The 23,331-nt window shown below is 46.9% G+C and overlaps 1 protein-coding gene across 17 annotated transcripts in view; it reads right to left on the bottom strand.

Annotated features, from left to right (window-relative positions):
* The window catches only part of NAV2 (neuron navigator 2), a 742,802-nt gene that overhangs the window by 118,286 nt on the left and 601,185 nt on the right, over positions 1–23,331 (bottom strand). For all 17 annotated transcript variants that reach the window (XM_023239646.2, XM_045039059.1, XM_019812168.3 and 14 more), the window contains one exon: positions 7,836–7,958. In XM_023239646.2, the coding sequence (XP_023095414.2) occupies positions 7,836–7,958 (123 nt within the window). The remainder of the gene's footprint in view (positions 1–7,835; positions 7,959–23,331) is intronic.

The raw sequence follows: 23,331 nt of genomic DNA, 5'->3' as shown, positions 1-23,331 counted from the left end.
TATTCTCAATTCTCTCCTCTTCTACATGTCCTACTCTAACTTACATCCCCAGCCCACGGTCCTCATGCTTCACTGCCTTAATTTACAACCCTTCTATTTCATGTAGTTATTCTAAGCTGTTATGGAAAGAAGAGGGCTTAATTATGTTAATTAATATAAAGAAAAGAGAATCACAAAGAGTCAGAGCCCAGAGTGCTCCGAACGGCTTGTAGGACTGAGGAGTATCCGAGTATTTATCTTTGCTCAGTACTTTACAAAACGCTTTTATCACCTCCATCTCGTGTACTCAGGACAACGGTCCTGGGAGACATGTATGAGCGCTGTCCTCATGTTAGAGACAAACCCCCAAAACACAGAGAGTTAAGGAACTTGCCTGAAAGTGAAGACTGGAACCTGGGTCTCCTTACAGCCAACCCTGCCTCTTCCCTTCACTCCACAGCTGCCTTTTTAAAAAAATGTTTATTTATTTGAGAGAGTATGTGTGCGCACATGAGTGGGCAGGGGAAGAGAGAGAGGGAGAGGGAGAATCCCAAGCAGGCTCCACGCTGTCAGTGAGAAGTCCGACATGGAGCTTGAACCCACAAACCATGAGACTGTGACCTGAGCCAAAATCAAGAGTCGGATGCTCAACCAACCGAGCCACCCAGACGCCCCCATGGCTGCCTTCTGAAATATGACTAGGTGGTTTATCTGAGTGCTGTCCAAAAATACCTTCTACAAGGATGGAAATGTTCTGTCTACATTGTCCAGTAGGGAAGCCAGGAACCACATGGGACTTGCGAGCACCTGGAATGTGTGGCTAGTGCGACTAAGAAACCCACCTTTCAATTTCTGTTAATTTTACGTTCCGATGGCCACATTTCATTAGTGGCTCTTCTACTGGGCAGTGCCAATCTATATTCTCTCACTCCCACCACATGACTGTAAGGGAAACGGGGTTCAGCTACTGACACCTAGAGATGGCATGAGGTGGGATTAACAGTAAGAGAAGGAAAACTCCCCTGTGCCTTTCCTGGTGTTGGCGAGGAACTCGCAGCGCAGGGCAGACCCAGAACGGGGCAGTGAGTGAGGAGGGAGGAAGGGTTGGGGGAGCTCCTTAAATCATGGCCCGGCCATGGAGGCCCACTGCCCTCTACGCTCTGGGCAGAGAGACTCCAGCAGTGGTTCAGGGACCACTGAGTAGTTAGTCAGGACCGGGAAAGAGAATTTTTCAGATGACTGCAGGCTCTCTGCAGACTCTTGGTGGGGGTGGGGGGAGGGGGGTCCTGGATGTCCTGGATCATGAAAGGGAAGCACCAGCCCTCACTTGGGGAGGTTCCTCCCCTAGCCAACCATACAAGTCTGCAAGAGGTCAGATTTAAAAACTGAGCACCACTAGTCTAAACCCACAGGAGGCCACAGAGTAACCGGCTCATTCTGTGTAAGAAAGGGCCTTTTCCTTGAGGTCTGAGAGCAGTGATGGAAAAGGGGGTGAGGGCAAGCCCACCTGCAGTGTCCAGGTGCCAATAGTCTGGGATGGGGGGAGGGGAGAGGAGTCATAAAATATCCCCTTGTCCCTCTTAAGGCAAATTGTTTTGCACTCTTCCTCGAGGAGGTCCAGGTGCTTGCATTTTCAGTGACTAGGGGCTTATTTAAAGATATGATACCAGGGGGCGCCTGGGTGGCTCAGTTGTTTAACTGTCAAGACTCTTGGTTTCCGCTCAGGTCATGATCCTGTTTCATGAGTTCGAGCCCCGTGCTGGGCTCTGTGCTGACAGCGCAGAGCCTGCTTGGGATATTCTTTTTCTTTCTTTCTTTCTTTCTTTCTTTCTTTCTTTCTTTCTTTCTTTCTTTCTTTCTTTCTTTCTCTCTCTCTCTCTCTCTCTCTCTCTCTCTCTCTCTCCCCCCCCAACATAAAAAAAATGTGAAAAATAAATAAATAAATAAAGAGAGGACACCAGGATAAGGGCCTGGAACAAGGGAATCCAAGAATCTCTGCACCAAGGGCTCCCTGAAGAGGCAGTAATGTTAAGTGGTTAGAGCACCTGGGAGGGTCTGGAGGGCCTGGCTTTCCATCCAGCCTGGACACCTGTTAGGGGTGTATGTGACCTTCAGCACGTTTACTGACACTCTCAGGGCACCACTCCTGCAAGTCTATGAAACCGGGATCATACCGCCCCTCAAAGGCTCAGAGTTAGGAGGAAAGGACATCATGCATGTCAGGTGCTTGACATAGGGATCCATCGGGAAATGGCGACTATTACTGTTTTTATTGTCACCTGGTAAGGGACTGTATTAGTTTTGTATTGCTGCCGTAAAAAATTATTATAAGCATGGTGTCAAAAACAACAAAAACAGGGGCACCTGAGTGGCTCAGTTGGTTAAGCGTCTGACTCTCGGTTTCGGCTCAGGTCATGACCTCATGCTTTCATGGGTTCAAGCCGTGCAGACCCTGCTTGAGATTCTCTTTCTCTCTCCCTCTTTCCCTGCCCCTCCCCTGCTTGTGCTGTCTCTATCTCTCTCAAAATAAATAAACTTTAAAAACAATTTAAAAAAACCACACAACAAAAACGTACTATCTTACAATTTTGTAAGGCAGGGGTCCAAGTGGAGTCCTGTGGACCGAAAGCAATGGGTGTTGGTAGGGCTGCACTCACTTGAGAGGCTCTGGGAGAACGTCTGTTCCTTGCCTTTGCCCCTTTAGAGACGCCACGGGCACTCCTTGGCTGTGGCCCCTTCGGCGGTCTTCAGAGCCAGCAAGGACAAGTGGGGTCCCTCTTACATCTCCCTGCTCTGCCTCCTCTCCCGCCTACCTCTTCCACTTTTAAGGACCTGTGATCACGCTGGGCCTGCTAGGATAGTTCAGAGTAATCCCTCTATCTAAACATCTGCTGATAAACAACTGTAACTCCTCCTGGCCATGCGGTGTAACATATCCACAGGTTCTGGGTACTAGGCTGTGGACACCATGGGACCATTACCCGGTCTACGTGGGCTTGGGAGGGAGGGCAAGGGAGTGGTTCCCACTGGGCTTCCTCTCATCTGCATACCCCAGCAGGGGCTGTAACTAAGAAATATCTGAGTTGGGGACCTACCACCTGATAAGGGGTCCCACCGATTCCATCAGCTGGCTGGGGACCCTTGGCCTGGGTTAAACTCCTCTCTGCAGGTCAGGCCTGAATCTGTGAATACATGATTTGGTGCCAGGAGGCCGCCCTGTTCTACACAAATCACAAAGCTCAGCGGTGCCCTAGGGCTCTTGGAGATCTTGTGACATAACCGGTGAGAAGGAAGGCTCGGCTTGGCAGGCTGGTCAAATACCAGGTTGCATAGTTACGTCCTCACACCGTGGGACTCTCAATTCAAGCTGAAACTGGGACAGCTCTGAGCACCAACGTCAGGGCCCTAAATGCAGACGGTCAAGTCTGTACGATGACTGTGACTCCTAACGGAAAGTGCAATCTCAATAGCGAAAACATTCACAATTTGGAGGGGAATGAAAACCTTGTAAAGGAGGAATAAAAATGGCTTTTTCTTCCTGCTCGGTTTCTTGGCGTGACATCAGAGGGCAATTGTCATTTTGGGCAAGTCTCAGGCGGACATGCTACCACGCAAGCATTCGTGTTTTGCTATTTTTATTACTCGTTAATAAAAACCAGTGGAGTTCAATAAACATTCTAATGGTTTGGAGGAAAGTTACCAAGTAATTCTGTAGCCCCCCCCCCCCCCCGATCTAAATGTGCACAAAGAGCCTGGTTCCTCAGTGACACTTGTATGACTGGGGGATGCCATTTAGAAGCCTCTAACTGCATCAGCCCACTGCACACAACAGCATGACAGTGATGACAGAAAAGGCCACGAGCACAGCAATTGTTTCGGAGGGACGAAGAAATGTTCTTGGGGATGGAAACTTTCCAGAGCCGAGCTTTAAGCTATGAAAGCACTCAACTGGCGGGAGTGTAAGAACTTTTGATGGGTTCTGAGGGCACAGCATGCAGGAACCCGCGGGAGTTCAATAAACCATCTGACTGTCTGCGAGACTGGTCTCTGGGCTCTCCGTGTTGTATTTCTTCTTCCTCCCAGGCTGCCAACCCAGGGGCCTCCATGCCCAACTTTTCTTTATTTGTCTGCTATCTGGGGCCCGTGACTTGTAACAAGCTGCCTCCATTTGTCCCTTTTGATCCTGCTCCCTCAGCCGGCTGGCTCTAGTTTGCTGGAAGTCGCTACTGATGACTATCAGGTAAAAGCTGGAGCCCAGGGGTGGTAACCCCAAAGAGTGACAGGAGATCAAGGGCAGACGTGGCACTGTGGATTTATTATCATCATTTATTATTACTCAGAAGCCGGCTGCTGACATACAAGACTCACAGACCGACAAGGCCCCTATCTCCCAGGCTCCGAAGGTACACATTCCTATCGGTTACTTTTAATAGCCCTGAAGATACCCAAGCCACATCCTGTTGCAAACAGCCACGGTCTGTCTGGTAGGTCAGCATCTTTTGGGGCCTTATCCTGGAATAGCTGTACTCCACAGCCGAGCTGCTGTGGTTAATGATTTTCCTACTGGTGCGGTGAGGTGATCTGTCCGTCTTGGGCACTTCTTCCCTTGGCTGAGGTCTGATCACTCAGTACTTTCCTATTTCCTTTGTGGAACTCGTGTAGTCTGCTGCCTATGCATGAATCCTTAAGAAGTGGGCTTTTTTCCTTTTTTTTTTTTTTTTTTTAGTAGGCTTCATGCCCAGCGTGGAGCCCAAAGTGGGGCTTGAACCCACAACCCTGAGATCAAGACCTGAGCTGAGATCAAGAGTTGGATGCTTAACTGACTGAGCCACCCAGGTGCCCCTGAGCTGTCTCTTTTAAAAAGAACTTCCTGGGAATACCTCTGCTCTGGGAACTTCTTTTTTCAGGTTAAAAGGGAAGAATTCTGGAAAGGGGTTGCCTCTTTTGTCTATATTTTTTCACTTGTCTAATTTAAATAATGTAAAGGACATATTTCTTATTTAAAGGACTACCTAGTCTGCAGTCATTTGCATACTACTTTAAAAAAAAAACCTGCACACCATCTGTGATATCTTCCTTGATATTTCACATTCAGTTGTCTCACACCTACACTATTCTTTACCCTAAACAATATTTGTAAAATCTTGGGTTTGATGCACTAGTTATAATTTTTTTAAACATTACAATTAAAGTGTAATTGTTGAAAATATCTCCCTGTCTACTATCTAAAATTACTTCCTATAACACTAATGTTAGTCTCCCACTTTGGGAAACACTCAGGTAGGATATAGTTTTTGGAAGAGACGTACATGAAGAACTTTAGAGCAACAAATCTACTATTATTTCAACTTAGCCAAACTGAAGCATTTACATGGTCAACTTTAGAATCAAAGAAATTTAACATATTTGAGAACAACCTAAAATATCTCACTGGCTCCAGGTCCAAACTTACATGAAATAGGAAATTTAGAAGCATTATTAAATCCTACTTTTTTTTTTTAAGTTTTTTTTTTTAATGTTTATTTACTTTTGAGACAGAGAGAGACAGAGAGAGACAGAGCATGAATGGGGGAGGGTCAGAGAGAGAGAGGGAGACACAGAATCTAAAACAGGCTCCCTGACGCGGGGCTCGAACTCATGAACCGTGAGATCATGACCTGAGCGGAAGCCAGATGCTTAACCAACTGAGCCACCCATGCGCCCCTATTAAATCCTACTTTTAAAAAAACCCACCTGAATTCTTTTTCTTTTCTTTTCTTTTCTTTTCTTTTCTTTTCTTTTCTTTTCTTTTCTTTTCTTTTCTTTTCTTTTCTTTTCTTTCCTTCCTTCCTTCCTTTCCTTCCTTTCCTTCCTTTCCTTCCTTTCCTTCCTTTCACGTTTATTTTTGAGAGAGAAAAAGAGAGAGAGAGCACGCACGCGAGCAGGGAAGGGACAGAGAGAGAGGAGGACCGAGGATCTACAGTGGGCTCTGCACTGACAGCAGAGAGCCCGACGTGGGGCTCGAACTCACAAACTGTGAGATGATGACTGGAGCCAAAGTCGGACACTTAACCGACTGAGCCACCCAGGCGCCCCTGAAATCTTTCTTTAAAAGTTGGTCAGTTATCCATTTGGTCTTAAGTGATCACATCTGAGCAGTCCAGTCTGGGGAGAACCAGAAGACACTGTGGTCCAACTGGTCCCATCACACAGGCTAAACTAGAACGACATGACAAACACCATCCAGCTCTCTAGCCCCCACTGCAATCCTCTACCTCCAAAAGCAGAAAAGAGCTCAGCTGTGATCTATAATAATTCCATTAACCCCGCAATGAAGCATTAAATTAAACTGCCTAGGCACAGATTCTTCTTTTGCTACAAGGGAAAATGTACCTTGTAAAGCCCGAATTTCACTCTCATAGATTTACTAACCAGATACATGTTTACAGGAAAAGACCAATCACCAAAATAACTGGGTAAATTGTGAAATCTCCAGTGGGGGTGTTACAGCAGCTGATTTTCTCCCTGATAGTATTGACTCCAAAGATTTTAGTTACAGAGCATTTTAGCCTTAGAAAGAGCAGTTCTCAAAAGGTCCACCTTTCTATGGAATTTTCAAACCAATACTTTTAAATGAATTACAGGAACAAAGCTGACCTGAACTGGCACTGTGGTGAAAAGCCTTTGTCATGTGGGTATAAATCACCAGCCTGGACACCGGGGAGGACTCTGAGAAGGACATATTCAAGTTAGTGGCAGAGCCTGGGCCAGATCCCAAGTTCCTGACAACGAATTCAGTGTTCTCTACTGAAGCCCAGGCTTCTGAGCCTTCCCGGAGAGAAGATGAAGATTCCTCTTGAGCAAATGCCATTCCTGGGGGTAACTTCAGCCTCTCTTTCCTTACTGTGCTGTCCTATTTCTCTGAAGCCAGAGAATCACAGATGTCACTTAGCTCTTTGTAAAAAGTATGTCCGGCAAAGAGAATAGCAAGAAACCAGGTCTGTGCTACGAATATGTGGCTTTCTGGCACATGAGGATTAACACCCAAAAGTGTAAGGTGACTCCAAGCCCACACATCTAAATTCCATGTTCTGTCTCCTCACCCCACATGAAAGATGTCAAGCAAGCCAGTAAAATCCTTCAACAGTCACATCACCAAAAGGTATTGAAATCAAATACAGCACATCAGAGCTGCAAGGGATTTTGGAAATCATAAGGTCCAAACCCCTACTTTAATAGATTGCTCAAGGCCATAGAATCCATCTGTGTCAGACTAAGGATTACCAAATAGTCCTCTATATTGTAATGGTCTCTGAAGCTCTTTTCATCTCGAAAGGTGGCTGCAGCGAAGACTGGCCAAGCCCTATAATGTCAACTAATCACCATAAACTACATCCTTAGGCCTTGCTTTCTATCACCAGGCCACAGGAGACCTACAGTGAAGCCCGATCAGCCACGGCCAAGAGCACTCCCTTCTGCACACAGACCTTCTGTGTATCATTAGGGACTCTGTTCCAAGACATAATACCTAGAAAGCTTGCTAATAGAAGAAGTAAAGCAGATCCCCGGGGCCTGCTGAATTAAAGATGCAGTAGCAACGGTCAAAACAAAACAAAAAGTACCCGAGCCTGAACTCCCTCTATTATTGCTCTCAGGAGCACTACCCTAGCCAGAAGCAGGACTCAAGAACCCCTTTCAGCAGCCGCCTCCTACCTGCTGTGCCAGCTCCTGACCCCAGGCACGGCTTCAAGGCCTCCCAACCCCCCAGGTGGATTAAAACAGTGCCCATCGGCTCGCTCTCAATATCACACCCTCGTTCCTCAGCCCACTCTGGAAGGATCTCTGCACCTGGTCAGTCCCAAGTGGAGCAAACTTACCTGTCGGCATCTCCGAGGCCCAGGGAGGTATTTCTCTGTAGGGTCTCCCGCACCACAGCCATCCCATCAGGGAGCCGGTTCAGGCGACGAGTATAGAGGCCAAGTCCACCATCGGTCATGTACCTTTAATAGGAGCACAGGATGATGCAAATGTATGGTCAAAAGCAATTTGTGTACAGTCCCGTTGTTCACATCCAGAAGCTCTCCACGGCCACCCTGTGCTCTAAGGGGGGAAGGAACTGAGGCTTTCCCGAGGCTCTGTCACTAATCACAGCCCAGGGATAACTCGGCTGTTGATTCAACACAAAAGATCACCCACTTGATAGCAAAAATAGAACACAGCTTAATTAACCCAAACTCAACAGGAATCTATAGAGCAGAAGGGAACTAGTGAATAAAATTAACTGTCAGATGTATTCGTGACATTCTTTTTAATGTCAGCATTTATACAAGCAGGTGTTTTACCTAAGTGATGCGAATGGGACTGACAATCATCAGCGAATCATAGGGGGGAACAATTACAGAACAGCGCAGTGGAGAAAGTAGGCAAGCTTTTAAGAGTGGAAAGAAAAGACCGAGGACAGATGAGCCACCTTTGTCATCGTGGGCAAGTTACTTCTCTGGGCTCTGAGCCTTTCATCTAAACTATGGGAATACTACAGCTTTCCTGCTTCCCAAGGCAGACATGAGCATTAGCCAGATAAGGCACATGAAAGTGCTCTGCAATGTGTATAAGACCATACATGTGGGAGACATTATTAGGTTGTCATCATCTTGAAGTATCTACCTACAATGGTGAATTTCACCTTTGATACCAATGTCTTAAGAGGGCTGTCACAAAACTCTCTGAATAACACTCACACTAACTTACCCCTTTCCAGATCTCTTGCTGAGGCCACAAAGCTATCTTCCGAGGAAGTCAGTGTTATCGGGGGGGAAAGGGTAGCCCTGGAACTTCTGCATAGATGGCTGTCTGCCAACCAGACCAGTTCCCGAGAGCTTAGCCACCAGTAGGAGGTAGTTCAGGTACAAAGCAGCTTTAGCACTCCTACACTGCCTCCTTCACAATACCCCATAAGGGAGACTGCTTGCATCTTCAGAGAACAGGAAGACAAACCAAAGAGCAAGAAACCAAACTCAGATCCCTTTAATTCCTACACGGCCCCCAGCAGACAAACCTGCAAGGTGTGTGAAAATGCAGACGCCTTACGTTTCAAGTAAAATGACATGTACGAAGAAGACCAACGAGTGGCGATTTTCCTGAAACAGTCAGCTGAGCTGCATCACGGAAAGTTTTACTGCCTTTGGAATTTGAACTTTAGAATATATGGGGTAGATCCTGAGGGCTGTCAATTCCTGACTTTCTTCTACTTCTCGTTTGGGACCTTCTTGGGATATACTCTCAGAAAAATGGAATTAGAGGATACTATGGGAGGCGGCCCAGAACCAGTTAAGTTCAAGTTGGGGGCAGAGAAGAAAGTTCTCACTGGAGCATCTGCGGTAAGAAGAAGCTTCCACGTGTGTCAAAAGAATTCTTCCTTAGAGCAGCTTCGAGGACACCATGTCTAACTTGAACTTCTCCCATGTCCCCTCCTGCCCCTCCTTTATGACGTTAAAGATCACAGACAATGCAATGCCCACATAATGTAAAGTCTGTTGGAGCAGTCAAACCAATTATTTGTGGTTGTGCCAACAAAACAACAACAGATTAGAATCCATTTTTCACTCAATTGTATCATTTTAATTTTTTTTTAACATTTATTTATTTTTGAGAGACAGAGACAGACAGAGCATGAGTTGAGGCAGGCAGAGAGAGAGGGAGACACAGAATCTGAAGGAGGCGCCAGGCTCCAAGCTGTCAGCACAGAGCCTGACGTGGGGCTCGAACCCATGAACCGTGAGATCATGACCCAAGCTGAAGTTGGACGTTTAACTGACTGAGCCTCCCAGGCACCCCTCAACTGTATCATTTTAAAAGCAAAAAAAATTTTGTAAATACACCAAACACCACTAAATTATATGCCTTTAAAGGGTGAATTTTATGAATTGTATCTCAATAAAACAAAAAAAACCATAGTGACGACAGCTATAGTTAAACAATTATTTGTGTAATCACCTTTCATGCTTATCTCCTACACTACACAGTGAGCTCCCTGAAGACAGGGACTGTTATAATGTTGTTCAAATCTGTATCCCATGTACCTAACACGTGTTAAGTGCTTAAGACAAACGGGTTTTGTTGAATGAAGACCAGAATGGGGTCTAGCAAAAACTTTTTGGGAGGACACCAATTACAGGTTTTCTTTCCTCTTTTTATTTTATTTATTTTTTAAGATTTTTTAAGTAGTCCGTACACCCAACGTGGGGCTCAAACCCCAACATCAAGAGTCACATGCTCTTCCAACTGAGCCAGCCAGCAGCCCTTCCTTTTTTTTTAAATATTTTTTTTTTCCTTTGGAAAGTTTACTTTTTTTAGTAATCTCTACCCCCAACACGGGTCTCAAACTCATAACCCCGAGATCAAGAGTCACATGTTCTACCGATGAAGCCCAGGTTTTCCTTCCTCTTAAATGTCAGGGAACATGACATCTAAGACACATAGAAATGCAAATTAAACCATTTACCTGTCTGTGTACCCATCCATCAGTCCATCCATCCACCCACCCATTCAATGTGACCCAGGGTCCAGTAGTAGGCTCTCTGCACACATTCTACACTAGCACAACGAGAAAAAACCCACCTACGTCAAAATGCAGCGACTTTGCCGGAAGCTAGACTTCCCAGATCAAATGTCCTTTCAAGGAGAATTCAGGGGAAGCTCTTCAGAACACAATCTGTTGCACCATAAAGCAAGGCAGTTAATTTTGATTTTAGCAAAGCCCACTCAGCCATGGAAATGAAAACTTTTTAACTGCAGGGATCTTATCAAAGGACAAACAAACTAATTTTAGCGTTCATTTCCCTGCTGGATTTTCACCCCTGGTGAAACAACACATACGGATGGGCAATGACACGCACCCAGGCGTGCAGACGAGGCCCACACGTACACACCCCTGGCTTTCCGTGGAGGCGCAGAGCAGGGCCCAGAGAGCATTCCAGAGACCATGCTGAGACGTGCCATGGCCCTCAACCCAGTAACACCCCAACAGAGCAGCGTGGTTTTGTTGAAAATGACAACCTAGAAAGGTGGAAGGACCCTGGAGAGATGGCGACCTTGGCCTGTCCACTGCTGCGGGGAATTCTTTGTTTAGGCAGAGAGGAGGGGAAAGGCAAGGATCCATCGGATCCTCCGCCTTCTCCAATGCACAGGGAACTAAAGTGCTTTGAATGCAAGTAATCTGACCATGATCCAGCTTCGCGGCGAATCTATTTCATTCACTGCGTGCGGAAGTTGGGTGGTGGAAATGAGGAACTGGGGAGTTTACCTCTTTTCCCAGGCGATTGTGAAAACTATATTCAACCATGTATCTTTTAAGATATTCTTAAAAATTAATTCTGTTATATGTCCTCTCACTAGGAGACAGCATAGCATTGGAGACAGCTGTCACTACAACGAGGCTCACACTCAAGAATCTAACTTAAAATATTTCTTGGGGCACTTGGGTGGCTCTGTCGGTTGAGTGTCTGACTTCAGCTCAGGTCATGATCTCAAGGTTCATGAATAGGAGCCCTGTATTGGGCTTGCTGCTGTCAGTGCAGAGCCCCCTTTGGGTCCTCTGCCCTTCTGTCTCCCTCTCTCCCTGCCCCTCCCCAGCTCGTGCTCCCTCTCAAAAATAAACATTAAAAAAATATATAATAAAACATTTATTTCTAAAATATTACACGCTGATTCCAATAGTTTCATTTACAAAGAGCTCCATATATAAATATTTAAATAACTCTTCTACTCTCAATGAAAAATATAATTTTGGCTTGACCCAAATTTGTGTAGGAATTGGCTACTGAACGTATTAATATAAACTGCCTTCATCAGGTTAATCCCTTAAGAAAGCATAGTTTGCAGGTGAAGCAATCGCTGCTGTACCCATCTGAATCAGCAGCCCTTGTTCAGGAGGGCTTGAAGGCTGAGGGGTGGGGGGCCAGGAAGTGATAGCCATGCCCCGTCTTTGGAAGCCTTAGCAAGGCTCACCCTGGGTACAGATGAAAGGGCCTGCCTGAGGTCATAAGGAAAGGAAGCAGTTGATCTAGGGACTGAATCTCCCAGCACCAACACTGTAACGTTCCTTCTCTTTGGGGAAATAAATAATTAGTGCTGGAGCCTAATGATGCGCTGGTAACATCCTAATGTTTGCTTGGTGAGGTCCTAGGTCACCAAGCAACTCAACAATTTACTCATTATCCTCTCGAGTTCTGCAGTGATGGGTGCAGGGGCTCTGCCTCCACCTTCCACAGCTTCCCCAGAGGCCCCCGAATGGAGCCCCTGCTAAAGACACAAGGTGTGTGGTAGGTATCTTCTATTCAAGGCTGGGGCACCCTGGACTGGCCCATGAGCATAAGAGTTAGGAACAAGTCTCTGTTGTCAGAAAGATCTGGGTTCAAATGTCTCCTCTGTCCCTTGCCAGCTGGGAGACGTTGTATGCATCATTACTGATAAAAACTCATGGATATGGAGGCTACTTGGGTACTGTGCTAAGTGTTTCCCATAAGCCATGATACTGTACCTTCAAGACTCTCGTCAAGTGTATTATCTGTTTTTCAGACGAGAAAAATGACATTGTGGTCAGGATCACAGTGCAAGTAGGGGAGTTCAAATCCCAGCTTTGTCACCCTTTTTGGTTGTAATTCTTAGGAGTTTCATTTCCTCAGCTACAAGATGGGTAGAACTACAGATTAATCTCACAAGGCTGCGGTGGGTTAAATACGCCAGCGCGTGCAAAGCTCAGGGCCTGGTGTGTTGGGGGCACTTGAAATTTATTAGCTGCTGTGACTATCAACGGCAGCGATTGCCCATACCACAGGGTAGTGACTGTGTACCCTCTTCTCATTTTTCGATACCACAATTGTTAGGTACCAGGCTCTGTACCAGGCTGGGGTTACAGAGGAGGAAAAACCTAGTTCCTGTCCTGGTAAAGCTCAAAAGCTACAGGGGACCCAGACATTGAACAGATGAAGAGCAGTATTACAGATGGGTGCAGGACAGGCTCAGAGCACATGGGGAGGAGTCAAAGAGGAGCTATTTAAGCTGGTCCTTGAAGGGTGCATAGGAGTTTGCCAGCCAGAGGAGGAGGATCCATCTAGGCACATTGGTATCACATACAAAAGCAGAGAGAAACAGACAAGAGGGTAAGTTAGGAGAACGGCAAGTAGTTCACTGTTGCCGGAGCATCAGGAATAGATAGGAGCTGGGCAGCGTGGGGACCGGGGCTCAGTCAGGGAGGGTGTGGGACCCAGGTGGTTTGAGCCCACTGGCTGTGAGCCAGGAGAGCTATGAAGGTACAAAGCAAATGACTAGCAGGCTCTGGCTTTTGTGCCAAAGAGAGCACTGACTTGTCAAAACTTCCATCATTCAATACTCCAGTTTGGGGGAGCATCTTCTCATCAATAATTCCTTCTACAGACTTTTCAGAATACGCATTGTCTGAATCCCACCTGAGTTGTCTCAGACCTTTGCAGGATGACCAGACTTGTAGGGTGGCCTCACCATCGCTCAGGCCAGAAGAGACATGTGAGGGCCAAATGCCTCTTAAGAGGAACATTCTAGACAAGAAGAGTGCATCCTATGTAACTGACACCGGTTACAAAATACTTACGGAATCTAATAGGACCTGTTAGAACAGATACACCAGATTTTGAATCCAGTGCTTAGTTAAGAGATTCCTTCTTTAAACATGAGACAGCAACGCGGAATAAATGAAACTGGCTTTGTGACTCGCCTTCGGAAGGAGGGGGAAGGTGGCTCCCCATTCCCAAAGTTCACAGTTCAATGTGACCTGCGTAAGTAACACAAACTGACTTCCACTGGGTGCAGAAGAAATCACCTTCTGTCAAGGGCTGGGGGAGGAGGGGTGGACGGGAAGGGGAAGAAATCTGTACTGACCTGATCTGGCTCAGTGAGTTTCTAATGGAGCATGACATTAAAAGACAAAACAAAAGAACAACAAAAATACTCAGAGGCAAGAAATTAAAGTAGTACAAAACAGAAGGGAAAAAAAAAATCAAGCCAAGGTGATTATTTTTTCTTCAAAGACGTGTCAACCTGTCTATATGTTCTGGATGCACTTTTGATTTAAATGTGAAGAGAGCAAAGAAAATGGAATAAAAGAAACAAATACACACACACATACACAATTCCTTGCCAATATCAATATAACTATATAAGCATATATGTCAACACATACTTTGTCATCTACCGTTAAAGAAAACGATGTGGGCTGATGAAAAGTCTCTGCAGTGGAGCATTTCACCAGCGTCCAAGACCCTAAACAACATGTGCTTTCATAGTGCCCGCTGCTCTCCTGCAATGTGGCAGGACGCATGTACGCTCTAGGTTTATGAGGATGTTAACGGGGTTTCTGGACAAACCTGGAAAAGGATGCCTTTAGTGTCGGGCCTCTTAGAAGTCAGACGAATAAACTTCACTCCGGGTCATAGAAGGACAATCGGACAATCCAGTCCAACAAAACTGCCTACAACCTTTTGAAGAGAGCTGATCTCTAGGACAGAAAGGAAGTTGTTCCCCTTGACTTAATTAAGGGGAGAGGAGAAGGCACTGGCAATGCAAAAATAGGGTCGGGGGAAAAAGGTGGTTTAATTTTTCCGTGCTAATTTTAAAACTGTAGTACTAAAATTTAAGCAAAGACTTAAGTTTCTACTAAGGAGGCATTTGGAAACCACTTTGTTCTCAAAGTTTTTCGGCACCAAAGCTGAGGCAAATGCAGCAAGTTTCTTTTATCCAAGGCCAACCCACTCCCATCCTTCACCCCAAATGACAACTACACAGATACGTCACTGAGTGACTCTAATACCCTCGTCATGGCATATCTTTAATGGTTTTTTTTTTGTTTGTTTTTAAGATTTTTAATTATTTAAAATTATTTATTTTTGTTTTAGAGAGAAAGACTGTGAGCAGGGGACAGAGAGAATGTTAAGCAGGCTCCATTGCTCAGGGCAAAGCCCACCACGGGGCTCAATCCCACACCTGTGGGATCATGACCCGAGCTGAAATCAAGAGTTGGACGTTCAACTGACTAAGCCACCCAGGCTCTTCAAAATGAGTTTTTAATTTTTAGGTCATCTCTACACCCAACCTGGGGCTCGAACTTTGAGCTCTAATCGAACACCCTGGTGCTGCTGCTTCCCTATTATGGGCCATCTCAAATGGATACCAATGACACAGGATCAGCAGCTGCCTTTGGGGAAAGTCTCAGGTCTGAACGTCCTTCTCAGTAGGTTTCCCTGTGACAATAGGACTCTAACCTGGGCTAGAAGACACAAGTCATCAAGAAGCATTTCTTTGGTTTCCATGTCTTTGGGGGGCCCTTCCAAAGACTCTGCTGGCAAAGGCAGAGGGGAGACATGGACCCAGAGATCCAAGCAGTTTCCTACCTTCCTCCTTGAGGCAGAGCTGGGGTACCTTTGAGCCCTGTTTCCCACTGTGCTGTATAAGTGCCAGCTCTTCAGGACATCACTAGGATGGTGTACGGCTCTTTTTAGGAGGATGTGGGTGTTCACTTCTCATCTCCAGCAAAATCTTCCCTCCTTCTTTCATTCAAGTCTGGAGCAGCCACCCGAGGCCACGCGATGAGCCACCTCGGCTCAGAGCACACAACACAACCATGAGCCACCAGGTGGGAATACCCACAGCTCAACGGGCACCAGCCCCTTCCCTGGCTTGTCCGCATTTCCCTTCCATCTCACCGAGTCCTGGCTGCAAGGTAGGCCAGATGACCAGGCAGACCTGGCCCAGTTCTCTGATCCTGCTTGTGGCAGGAGGAAAAGCCTCTGCAGAAGTGAGCAGGGAGCAGGAGGCCTGGAGGCTGCTCTGGCTAGCCTCGTCACCAGAGCATGCCTCTCTGGGGAGCACTACAAAGACGTTGCTAAGCTAGTCAGACAAGAGCTCAGCTTCGGGAGGCCACAGGGACAGAGGGTGTGGCAGGAAAAGGCAGGCCTGGATAGAGGAGGAGTCAAAGGGTCCCAGGGGCCCCCTTTAAGCCTCAAAGGGGCAAACTGGTGCCACAGACTTCATCTCCTAAAGCTAGGTGCTGCAAAGCTGCTTGAAGTGAACTGAAGGCACACCGTAGAGGTTCCTGCAACAGAACTCAACACGTACGTGCCTCACCCTACCTGCCGCTCATAACGGGGGCCACGTGCTAGCAGCTTTAGTGTCACTGGCAATATTGCAGACCTCCCGAATCAGACTTTGGTTCAGGAAGACCCCCCATGCGGTTCTAATACACATCAAAGAGTGGGAAGCACAGGTTTCAGGCAGTGGTCTCTGCGATGAGGAAGATGAGACGACCCATATGAGCAAAAACTAAAGTATTTCTATTTGTATGTATTTCTTTAAAAAAATTTTTTTTTTCAACGTTTATTTTTTGGGACAGAGAGAGACAGAGCATGAACGGGGGAGGGGCAGAGAGAGAGGGAGACACAGAATCAGAAACAGGCTCCAGGCTCTGAGCCATCAGCCCAGAGCCTGACGCGGGGCTCGAACTCACGGACCGCGAGATCGTGACCTGGATGAAGTCGGACGCTTAACTGACTGCGCCACCCAGGCGCCCCAATTTGCATGTATTTCTTAACACGTCCCACTTCCTAAGTTTTGTGCAGGTTTTATACTGTGCACAATATTTGCGTAACGTGGTACATATACTGTATTTGAAAACACAGTGTTTAAAGCAGTAACAGTTTTTTTTTTAACACAATCAAAATGTTCAGAGACCATTATCTAAAGCAGAAATTGCTAAATTTTCTTAAGTTATGGACCCCATCTCACATATGTGTAAAATGTGCACCCAGTTGGAGTCAGCCCAAACGCCTCTGCCAGGGCCTCTGAGTTTGGGCAGAAGTGGATCCCGGCTGAGTGGGTCCCTTCGGCATATTCTGCAAATTTCCGCACAGGATTTTTGCCTCTGTTTGCTATAAACTGACTCAGCAGTGGCACATGGCATGGCTGTAACTCACACATCACCCTGACTTTTAGCACACAGACTCGATCTCACCATGGCCTTGGGCTTGCTTTTGCTTTTTCCTCAAACTCCTAGCTGGAGTGACTTGATCAAGTGGGAAAATTCTTGCTGCGAAGGTCCTTGTGTATTTGCAACATGCAATGTGAATATTCACAGGTTCAACCAAATTCCACTTAGCATGACTATCCAGAGTGTTCTGGTTTAGCTTAGTACCTAGGATCTAGACACACAGAAACTCGAACGAGCATCTGAATGCAAAAAACTCCAGAATACGTTCAATCACACAGCCAGCCAAGGATTATAATGACAGTGGATTTGTCCCCCCTATTTAAATAAATACACGTATGTAAAATTTTCATGATACTCCATAACTCTGCTTGTTTAAAATGGGGGCTGGTGGGGCATCTTTCTGAAGAAGGGCTGCACACTTTGGAGCTCTGACAGTCCCCGTGTCTGGAATCTGGTCTGGCCTGAATTCTCTCTACTGTGGTTCAACTGTCAGTGTGATGTTATAGTATTTCTAGCACTGGCAGGAAGCTTTCTGTCCACCTACTGAAAGATGAAACACACTCTCACACGCAGGAGACAATTCTCCAGACAAAGCCCCTTTAAGCTCTTTCTTGGAATGAAACAGATGGTGAGAGCAGACTGACTTATCTCCAGGAATCCTCAAACCTTAAAACGCACCTGAGTCAGTGGGAGAACCGAAGAAAATGCAGATTCCGTGGCCCCAGCTTTGTAGATACAGAACATCACTGGTGGGGCCCAAACTGTGCATTAAAACCACAACAACAACAAAATTTTTTTAAAAGAACGGTTTGAGGTTTACAGAGAATTTGCACAGAAAGCAGACTTCCCACATAGCCCCTCTCCCCTTCCACTGGCTTCTCTGTTGTTAATACTTGGTATCAGTGTGCTGCACTCTGATGCAACCAATGCTGACAGAGTTGCATTAACCAAACTCCATAGTTCACCTTAGGGTCCACTCTGTGTGGTCCAGCTCTTTTTGTGTGGCACAGGTTTTGACAAATGCATAATGTCATGTATCCTCCATTATAGTGTCATACAGAGTAGTTTTACTGCCCCCCCCAAATGCCCTGTGTTCCCCCATTCATCCTTTCCCCCCAAACCCACATTTTTAACAGATACGTAAGTGATTCTCCTGCAAGCGGTCAGGGTCAGACTCTGAGAAATGCTGCCTTAAATCTTGAGGCTTGGATGGAAGAACTGGGAGCTAGACTGGCCTCAGTTTCCCTAAGAGGTAAATATTCGCCACAATGGGACTACAGTATAATGGTAACTTAAATCTCAAATCCTCATAGTAACTAGTCTTGGACCTCCATATTATGAGTACCTGATCCCTGATGGCCGCTCCATCTCAGATCAAAGGTCAGTAAGAGTTGTTAGAACTCCAAGGCTTTACTAAAATACCAATTAATTCATAACCTTGGACTTACAGACCTGCAGACCTCAGAACCATGTCAGTGTGGAAGCCCAGGCCGAGAGGGAACGTGAGGAGGCAACACCAGGCGTGCTGAATAGCGAGGATCATGGGCAACATGTGGGTGGTTCAGTGAGGGTGCCATGAGTTGATGCCCCCCTACCCTGGAAAAGCCTTCCGCTTGGCCTGAAGAATCCCTCCTCCCAGGCACTTCTACACGGAGGCATGCCTGCCAATCCTCTGGATGCCACTACATCTGATAATTCTTGCGAATTTTTTTTTTAGTTTTTTAAGTATATTCAGAGAGAGAGAGAGCACGCATGAGTAAGGGAGGGGCAGAGAGAGAGGGAAGGAGAGAGAATCTCAAGCAGGCTCTGCACTGTCAGCACAGAGCCCGACGCGTGGCTCAAACCCACGAAACTGTGAGATCGCGACCTGATCTGAAATCAAGAGTTGGACACTGACCCGACTGAGCTACCCAGGCGCCCCTCATTCCTGTGACTTCTGATACATTTCACAGGAGGTCAGAGGACTTTTATGTTGGCATTTAGGACCGTGAGATCTCTTCCGGAGATGACTAGAACCTCAGGGTGGAATCAGACTTCCAGTGTCTCTTTCTCTTCGGATTTCACGGAGACACCCCCAGGTAACAACCACACTCACTACCGGACTGGGGAGAGTCCAGATGGTGCTCTGGTTCAGGTTCATGCAAGTTTCGCCCTGTCTTCTCTGGACTGCAGCTGAAAGCAATGTCAGTATGCACTGAGGATAGACAGAGACAGACTGTAACTAACTTTTCGGTGCAAGAAAGACCCCTTCTGTAGATCGAAGCAGGAAAGCAGGCCTGGGGAACATCATCCAACGCCCACAAACAACCTGGTTTCTGGAAGCACCTAAGGGTTGCAGGAAGCAGGGCACTAGAGTCTAGGCTGTTGCTCTAGAGGTGGCCCCCATTTTGAGGTGCTGTCATTTGCAAGACACATTTATGCAGCCCCTACTATAAGGCAGGCACTGGCCTGGGTGCTGGGCAGAGGAGAATCAGACTTAGTCCTAGGCCCTGAGGGGCTTAAGGTAGACATGCAGATGTTTGCATGGGATTCAGCAAAGGCCAGACCAGAGAGAGGGGCTGAAAAGCCTTCTTACAGCAAAAAAAGGTGCAAGCAGCATGCTGAAGGGTGAGAAGGTATTTGCCAGGCAGCCTTGGGGGGGGGGGGGGGCAGGAAAATTAGGTACTTCTCGGAGATACAGATGTGCAAATCCAAAGGACCTAAAGATGTACAATGAATTCACTGTGTGGCCTTAGATGCTAACGTTCCACCAGGTAGCATTTTCATTAAAAAAAAAAAAAAAATCATCATTCTGAGCACTCATTCTAAATGGGATTCAGTAAATGTATTCCAATTCAAAGAAACAGATATGCAGGGCCTCTGGCCTTCAAGGGTAGGGATTAAGCCAAAACTGGGTGACTGCAGGATGCTCAAATTACCTGCCACTAAACCCAGCAAGACCCGTAGACACAACAGCTGACACACAGATGCCTGACCCCATTCATTTTTCCATGCGTCCAAGTGCACTGGGTCACCTTCAGAAAAAGCACCCAGGCAGCCAGGCACACTGGTCATGGGTGGAAGCGGACCCACCTGGGGGTGGGGCAGGCGTCTGAACATACCAGATTTACCATTTTTTTTTTTTGTTACTTTTAATTTTTTTTTTTTTAACATTTGTTTAGTTTTGAGAGGAACAATGAGACAGAGTGCAAGTGGCGGAGGGACAGAGAGGGAGGGAGACACAGAATCTGAAGCAGGCTCCAAGCTGCGGGCTGTCAGAACAGAGCCCGATGTGGGGCTCGAACTCACGAACTGTGAGATCACAACCTGGGCCGAAGTCAGACACCGAACCGACTGAGCCACCCAGGTGCCTCCCCAGATTTACCGTTTTCAACAAACAAATAAAAACACCCAATGTTTTTTGTAATCTACTCTGTAAATAAAAGTTTGACACAATCTTGGTTGGTGTGGAACTGCTGAAGACACAATGGTTCTCCAAAGTCACACCTATTCTTACCCTTGCCACAGCCTGCTCTCCAAAAATCAGAGTGTGATCTCGTTATGCTCATCAGGAAGGGATGAAAACAAAAAAGTTGGAAAAACGGTGGGTTAACATGTGTGAGCATGAGAGCCAGCCATTTTTCCTTCAAGAGGTCAGATTCTGAACTACTGAAGCGGCAGGCCTCCATATTAAGACACTGTTCAAAAATTATGTCCGTTGTCCACAAATGGGCAGAGGCTCTATTCCCGTGGACATGAGAAGGCTGTGGCTGTGAGTGCAGAAAGGCCCACTCGTGCCTCAGCCAGCTCCGGCTGATCTCACAGCTGCCTCTTTGGGGTCCCAACCCCCCCCCCCCAACCCCCCCCCCCCCCAAAGCTGCACTGCATAATCCTGGTAAGATAAGCCATGGTCAAAATTTTGAAAATCTTTTTTGTTAATATTTATTTATTTATTTTGAGAGAGAGAGAGAGCACAAGCACACAAGCAGGGGAGGGGCAGAGAGAGAGAGGGAAAGAGGGAATCTCAAGTAGGTTCTGTGCTGTCAATGAAGAGCCCAACGTGAGGCTCCAACTCACAAACCATGAGATCTGAGCAGAAATCAAGAGCCGGACGCTGGGGCGCCTGGGTGGCGCAGTTGGTTAAGCTTCCAACTCTTGATCTTGGCTCAGGTCGTGATCTCGCGGTTTGTGAGTTCGGGCCCCATATTGGGCCGTGTGCTGCTGCTAATGGTGTGGGGCCTGCTTGAGATTCTATTTCTCCTTCTCTCTCTGCCCTTCCCTAGCTGGGCTCTCTCTCTCTCTCTCAAAAGAAAAAAAAAAAAAAGAAAAAAAAAAAAGAGTTAGAGGCTAAACTGACTGAGCCATCCAGGCACCCCCAACTGAAATTCCGAAAATCTTAAAACTACAACAAAATCCTAAAGTGAAAAGCGAAAACTGAGCCCAGCCTCCAGCTGGGCACATCTGGTGTAACATCTGAGTCCTCAGGTGAACCAGAGAAAAATGCCCTTTTCTACCACAGCCGGTAAAAGCGTGTCCTACTCCAAGAAGTGCCTGTGGGGACTGACACGGTACAAACCCCAAGATGATGCGCTCCTTAGTGACTAAACACGGTGCTCCTCTCCCCTGACGTGGGGTAGTCTCAGTCCACACACTCTGCCTCATCCAGCTCCTCAGAGCTGAACTACAGAAGGCCTTTGCAGACCACGCCCCCATCTCCCACTTAGGATGAGGTCCTACCTCTCAAACTTCACCTTAAATGCAACTGAACATTATGCAAAACACCAATAAAACGCAGTTTCACAGAACTACAGAATATCAGATCTGGGGGAAGGGCAGGTGGTTCTCAAGGATTAATGACTTGATCTAATGAGTTTTCTGATGCAGAATCGAGTCACGGAGTTTAAGTGATGTGCTCAGGGACTCATAACTAGAGAGCAGGCATTGATATGGTTTCATTTTAACACGTTGTTGTGTTCAATAAATTCACTGTGTTTTTTCACGTTTAACATTTATTAATTTTTGAGAGAGAGAAAGAGACAGAGTGCGAGTGGGGGAGGGGCTGAGAGAGAAGAGAGGGAGACACAGAATCCGAAGCAGGCTCCAGGCTCTGAGCCAACAGCACAGAGCCCATAGCGAGGCTCAAACTCATGAACCATGAGACCATGGAGCCGAAGTCGGACGCTTAACTGACTGAGCCACTTAGACGCCCCAACAAATCTGTCTTTTATAATAAAATAGAAGCTTGGCTCCTTTATTCTACATTTTGGGATAACTGCTTATCTATCTTCTTGTGCTCCAGCTTCTGACCCACCAAATTCAGTAAAGGCAGGACTGTTGCTGTCACTATTATTATTTTAGGACCTGTGTTTTTGCTTCACTATCCCCTGCCCCTAGAACTCTTGAGATAGGTACCTAAAAACATTTTTGGTGTACTGAATGTAAGAATAAATAACAACCATGGATTTAATTGCTTTTATGTCTAATGAATGTAAAGCATTTGGGGAATAGGAAGAAAAATAAGACATCCTTGCATCTGTTTAGATAAGCCAGACCCTTCTAATAGTCGGCTATGGAACCCTGAAGACTCCAAGGAAGACTCCGAGGAAGAAGAGGCCTTCCGGGTAGAGGAGGCTACGGATGGAGGAGGGAGGAGTCACGGGTCCCATTCAAGGGACAGCATGGCTTGAGCAGAGTCCACAGCGTACTGAACACTGCCAGTGCTGTACCGGGCGGCATCCCAGATCTGAGCTGACTGCCGTCTCCTTGCCCACGGCTAAATTCCCCACTGTCCGTGATTTTTAAAAAAGAAGTAAAAAGCAAAACCAGTAGAGCAGGGAGTTCAGTCTGAAAGGCAAAAACAGTTTCCCCCTAGAATTTTGACATGTATGGGCCTGGATGGTGCCACAGGCGTGTTCAGAGGAGGGACAGGTGTAGCACACGCCGCTGACAAGCACGTCTCTCTGTGTAGCAAGGCGGCTGCCAGGGCTCCCGGGGGAGCTCAGGCACGAGCCACGGGCAGCCCAGCGGCCAAGCACGCAGGCAAACGGGCCAGCCTGCGGACAAAGAGCAGCCCAGGGCGGTATGAACTGGGGGTGGCGGGGGCACCTCAGCGGCAGCTGGAGCACTCTGGCAGGAAGGGCAGGCTAAGAGGGAGCCGAAATACAGGCCAGTGACCTCCAGAGCAGGAATCAAGCAGGAGTTGTTGCCCACAGGATGCTCAAATTACCTTCCATCGGTGCAGGAGGACAGCTGTCTGGTGTCACAAAGACGAAAGAACAGGGCCCCTGACTTTTTCTCGCTCTCCAATTTGTCCCAGTGCTTCCACTTTCACAAGGATGGGAGACAGACCAGGTCGAGTAGTTACTCAAGTGGGGCAGGGG

The sequence above is a fragment of the Felis catus genome, chromosome D1 (genome assembly GCF_018350175.1).
Source record: "Felis catus isolate Fca126 chromosome D1, F.catus_Fca126_mat1.0, whole genome shotgun sequence".
NCBI classification, from domain to species: domain Eukaryota; kingdom Metazoa; phylum Chordata; class Mammalia; order Carnivora; family Felidae; genus Felis; species Felis catus.
Note: the sequence above shows the minus strand (reverse complement) of the source record. Positions and strands in the feature narration are given on the sequence as shown.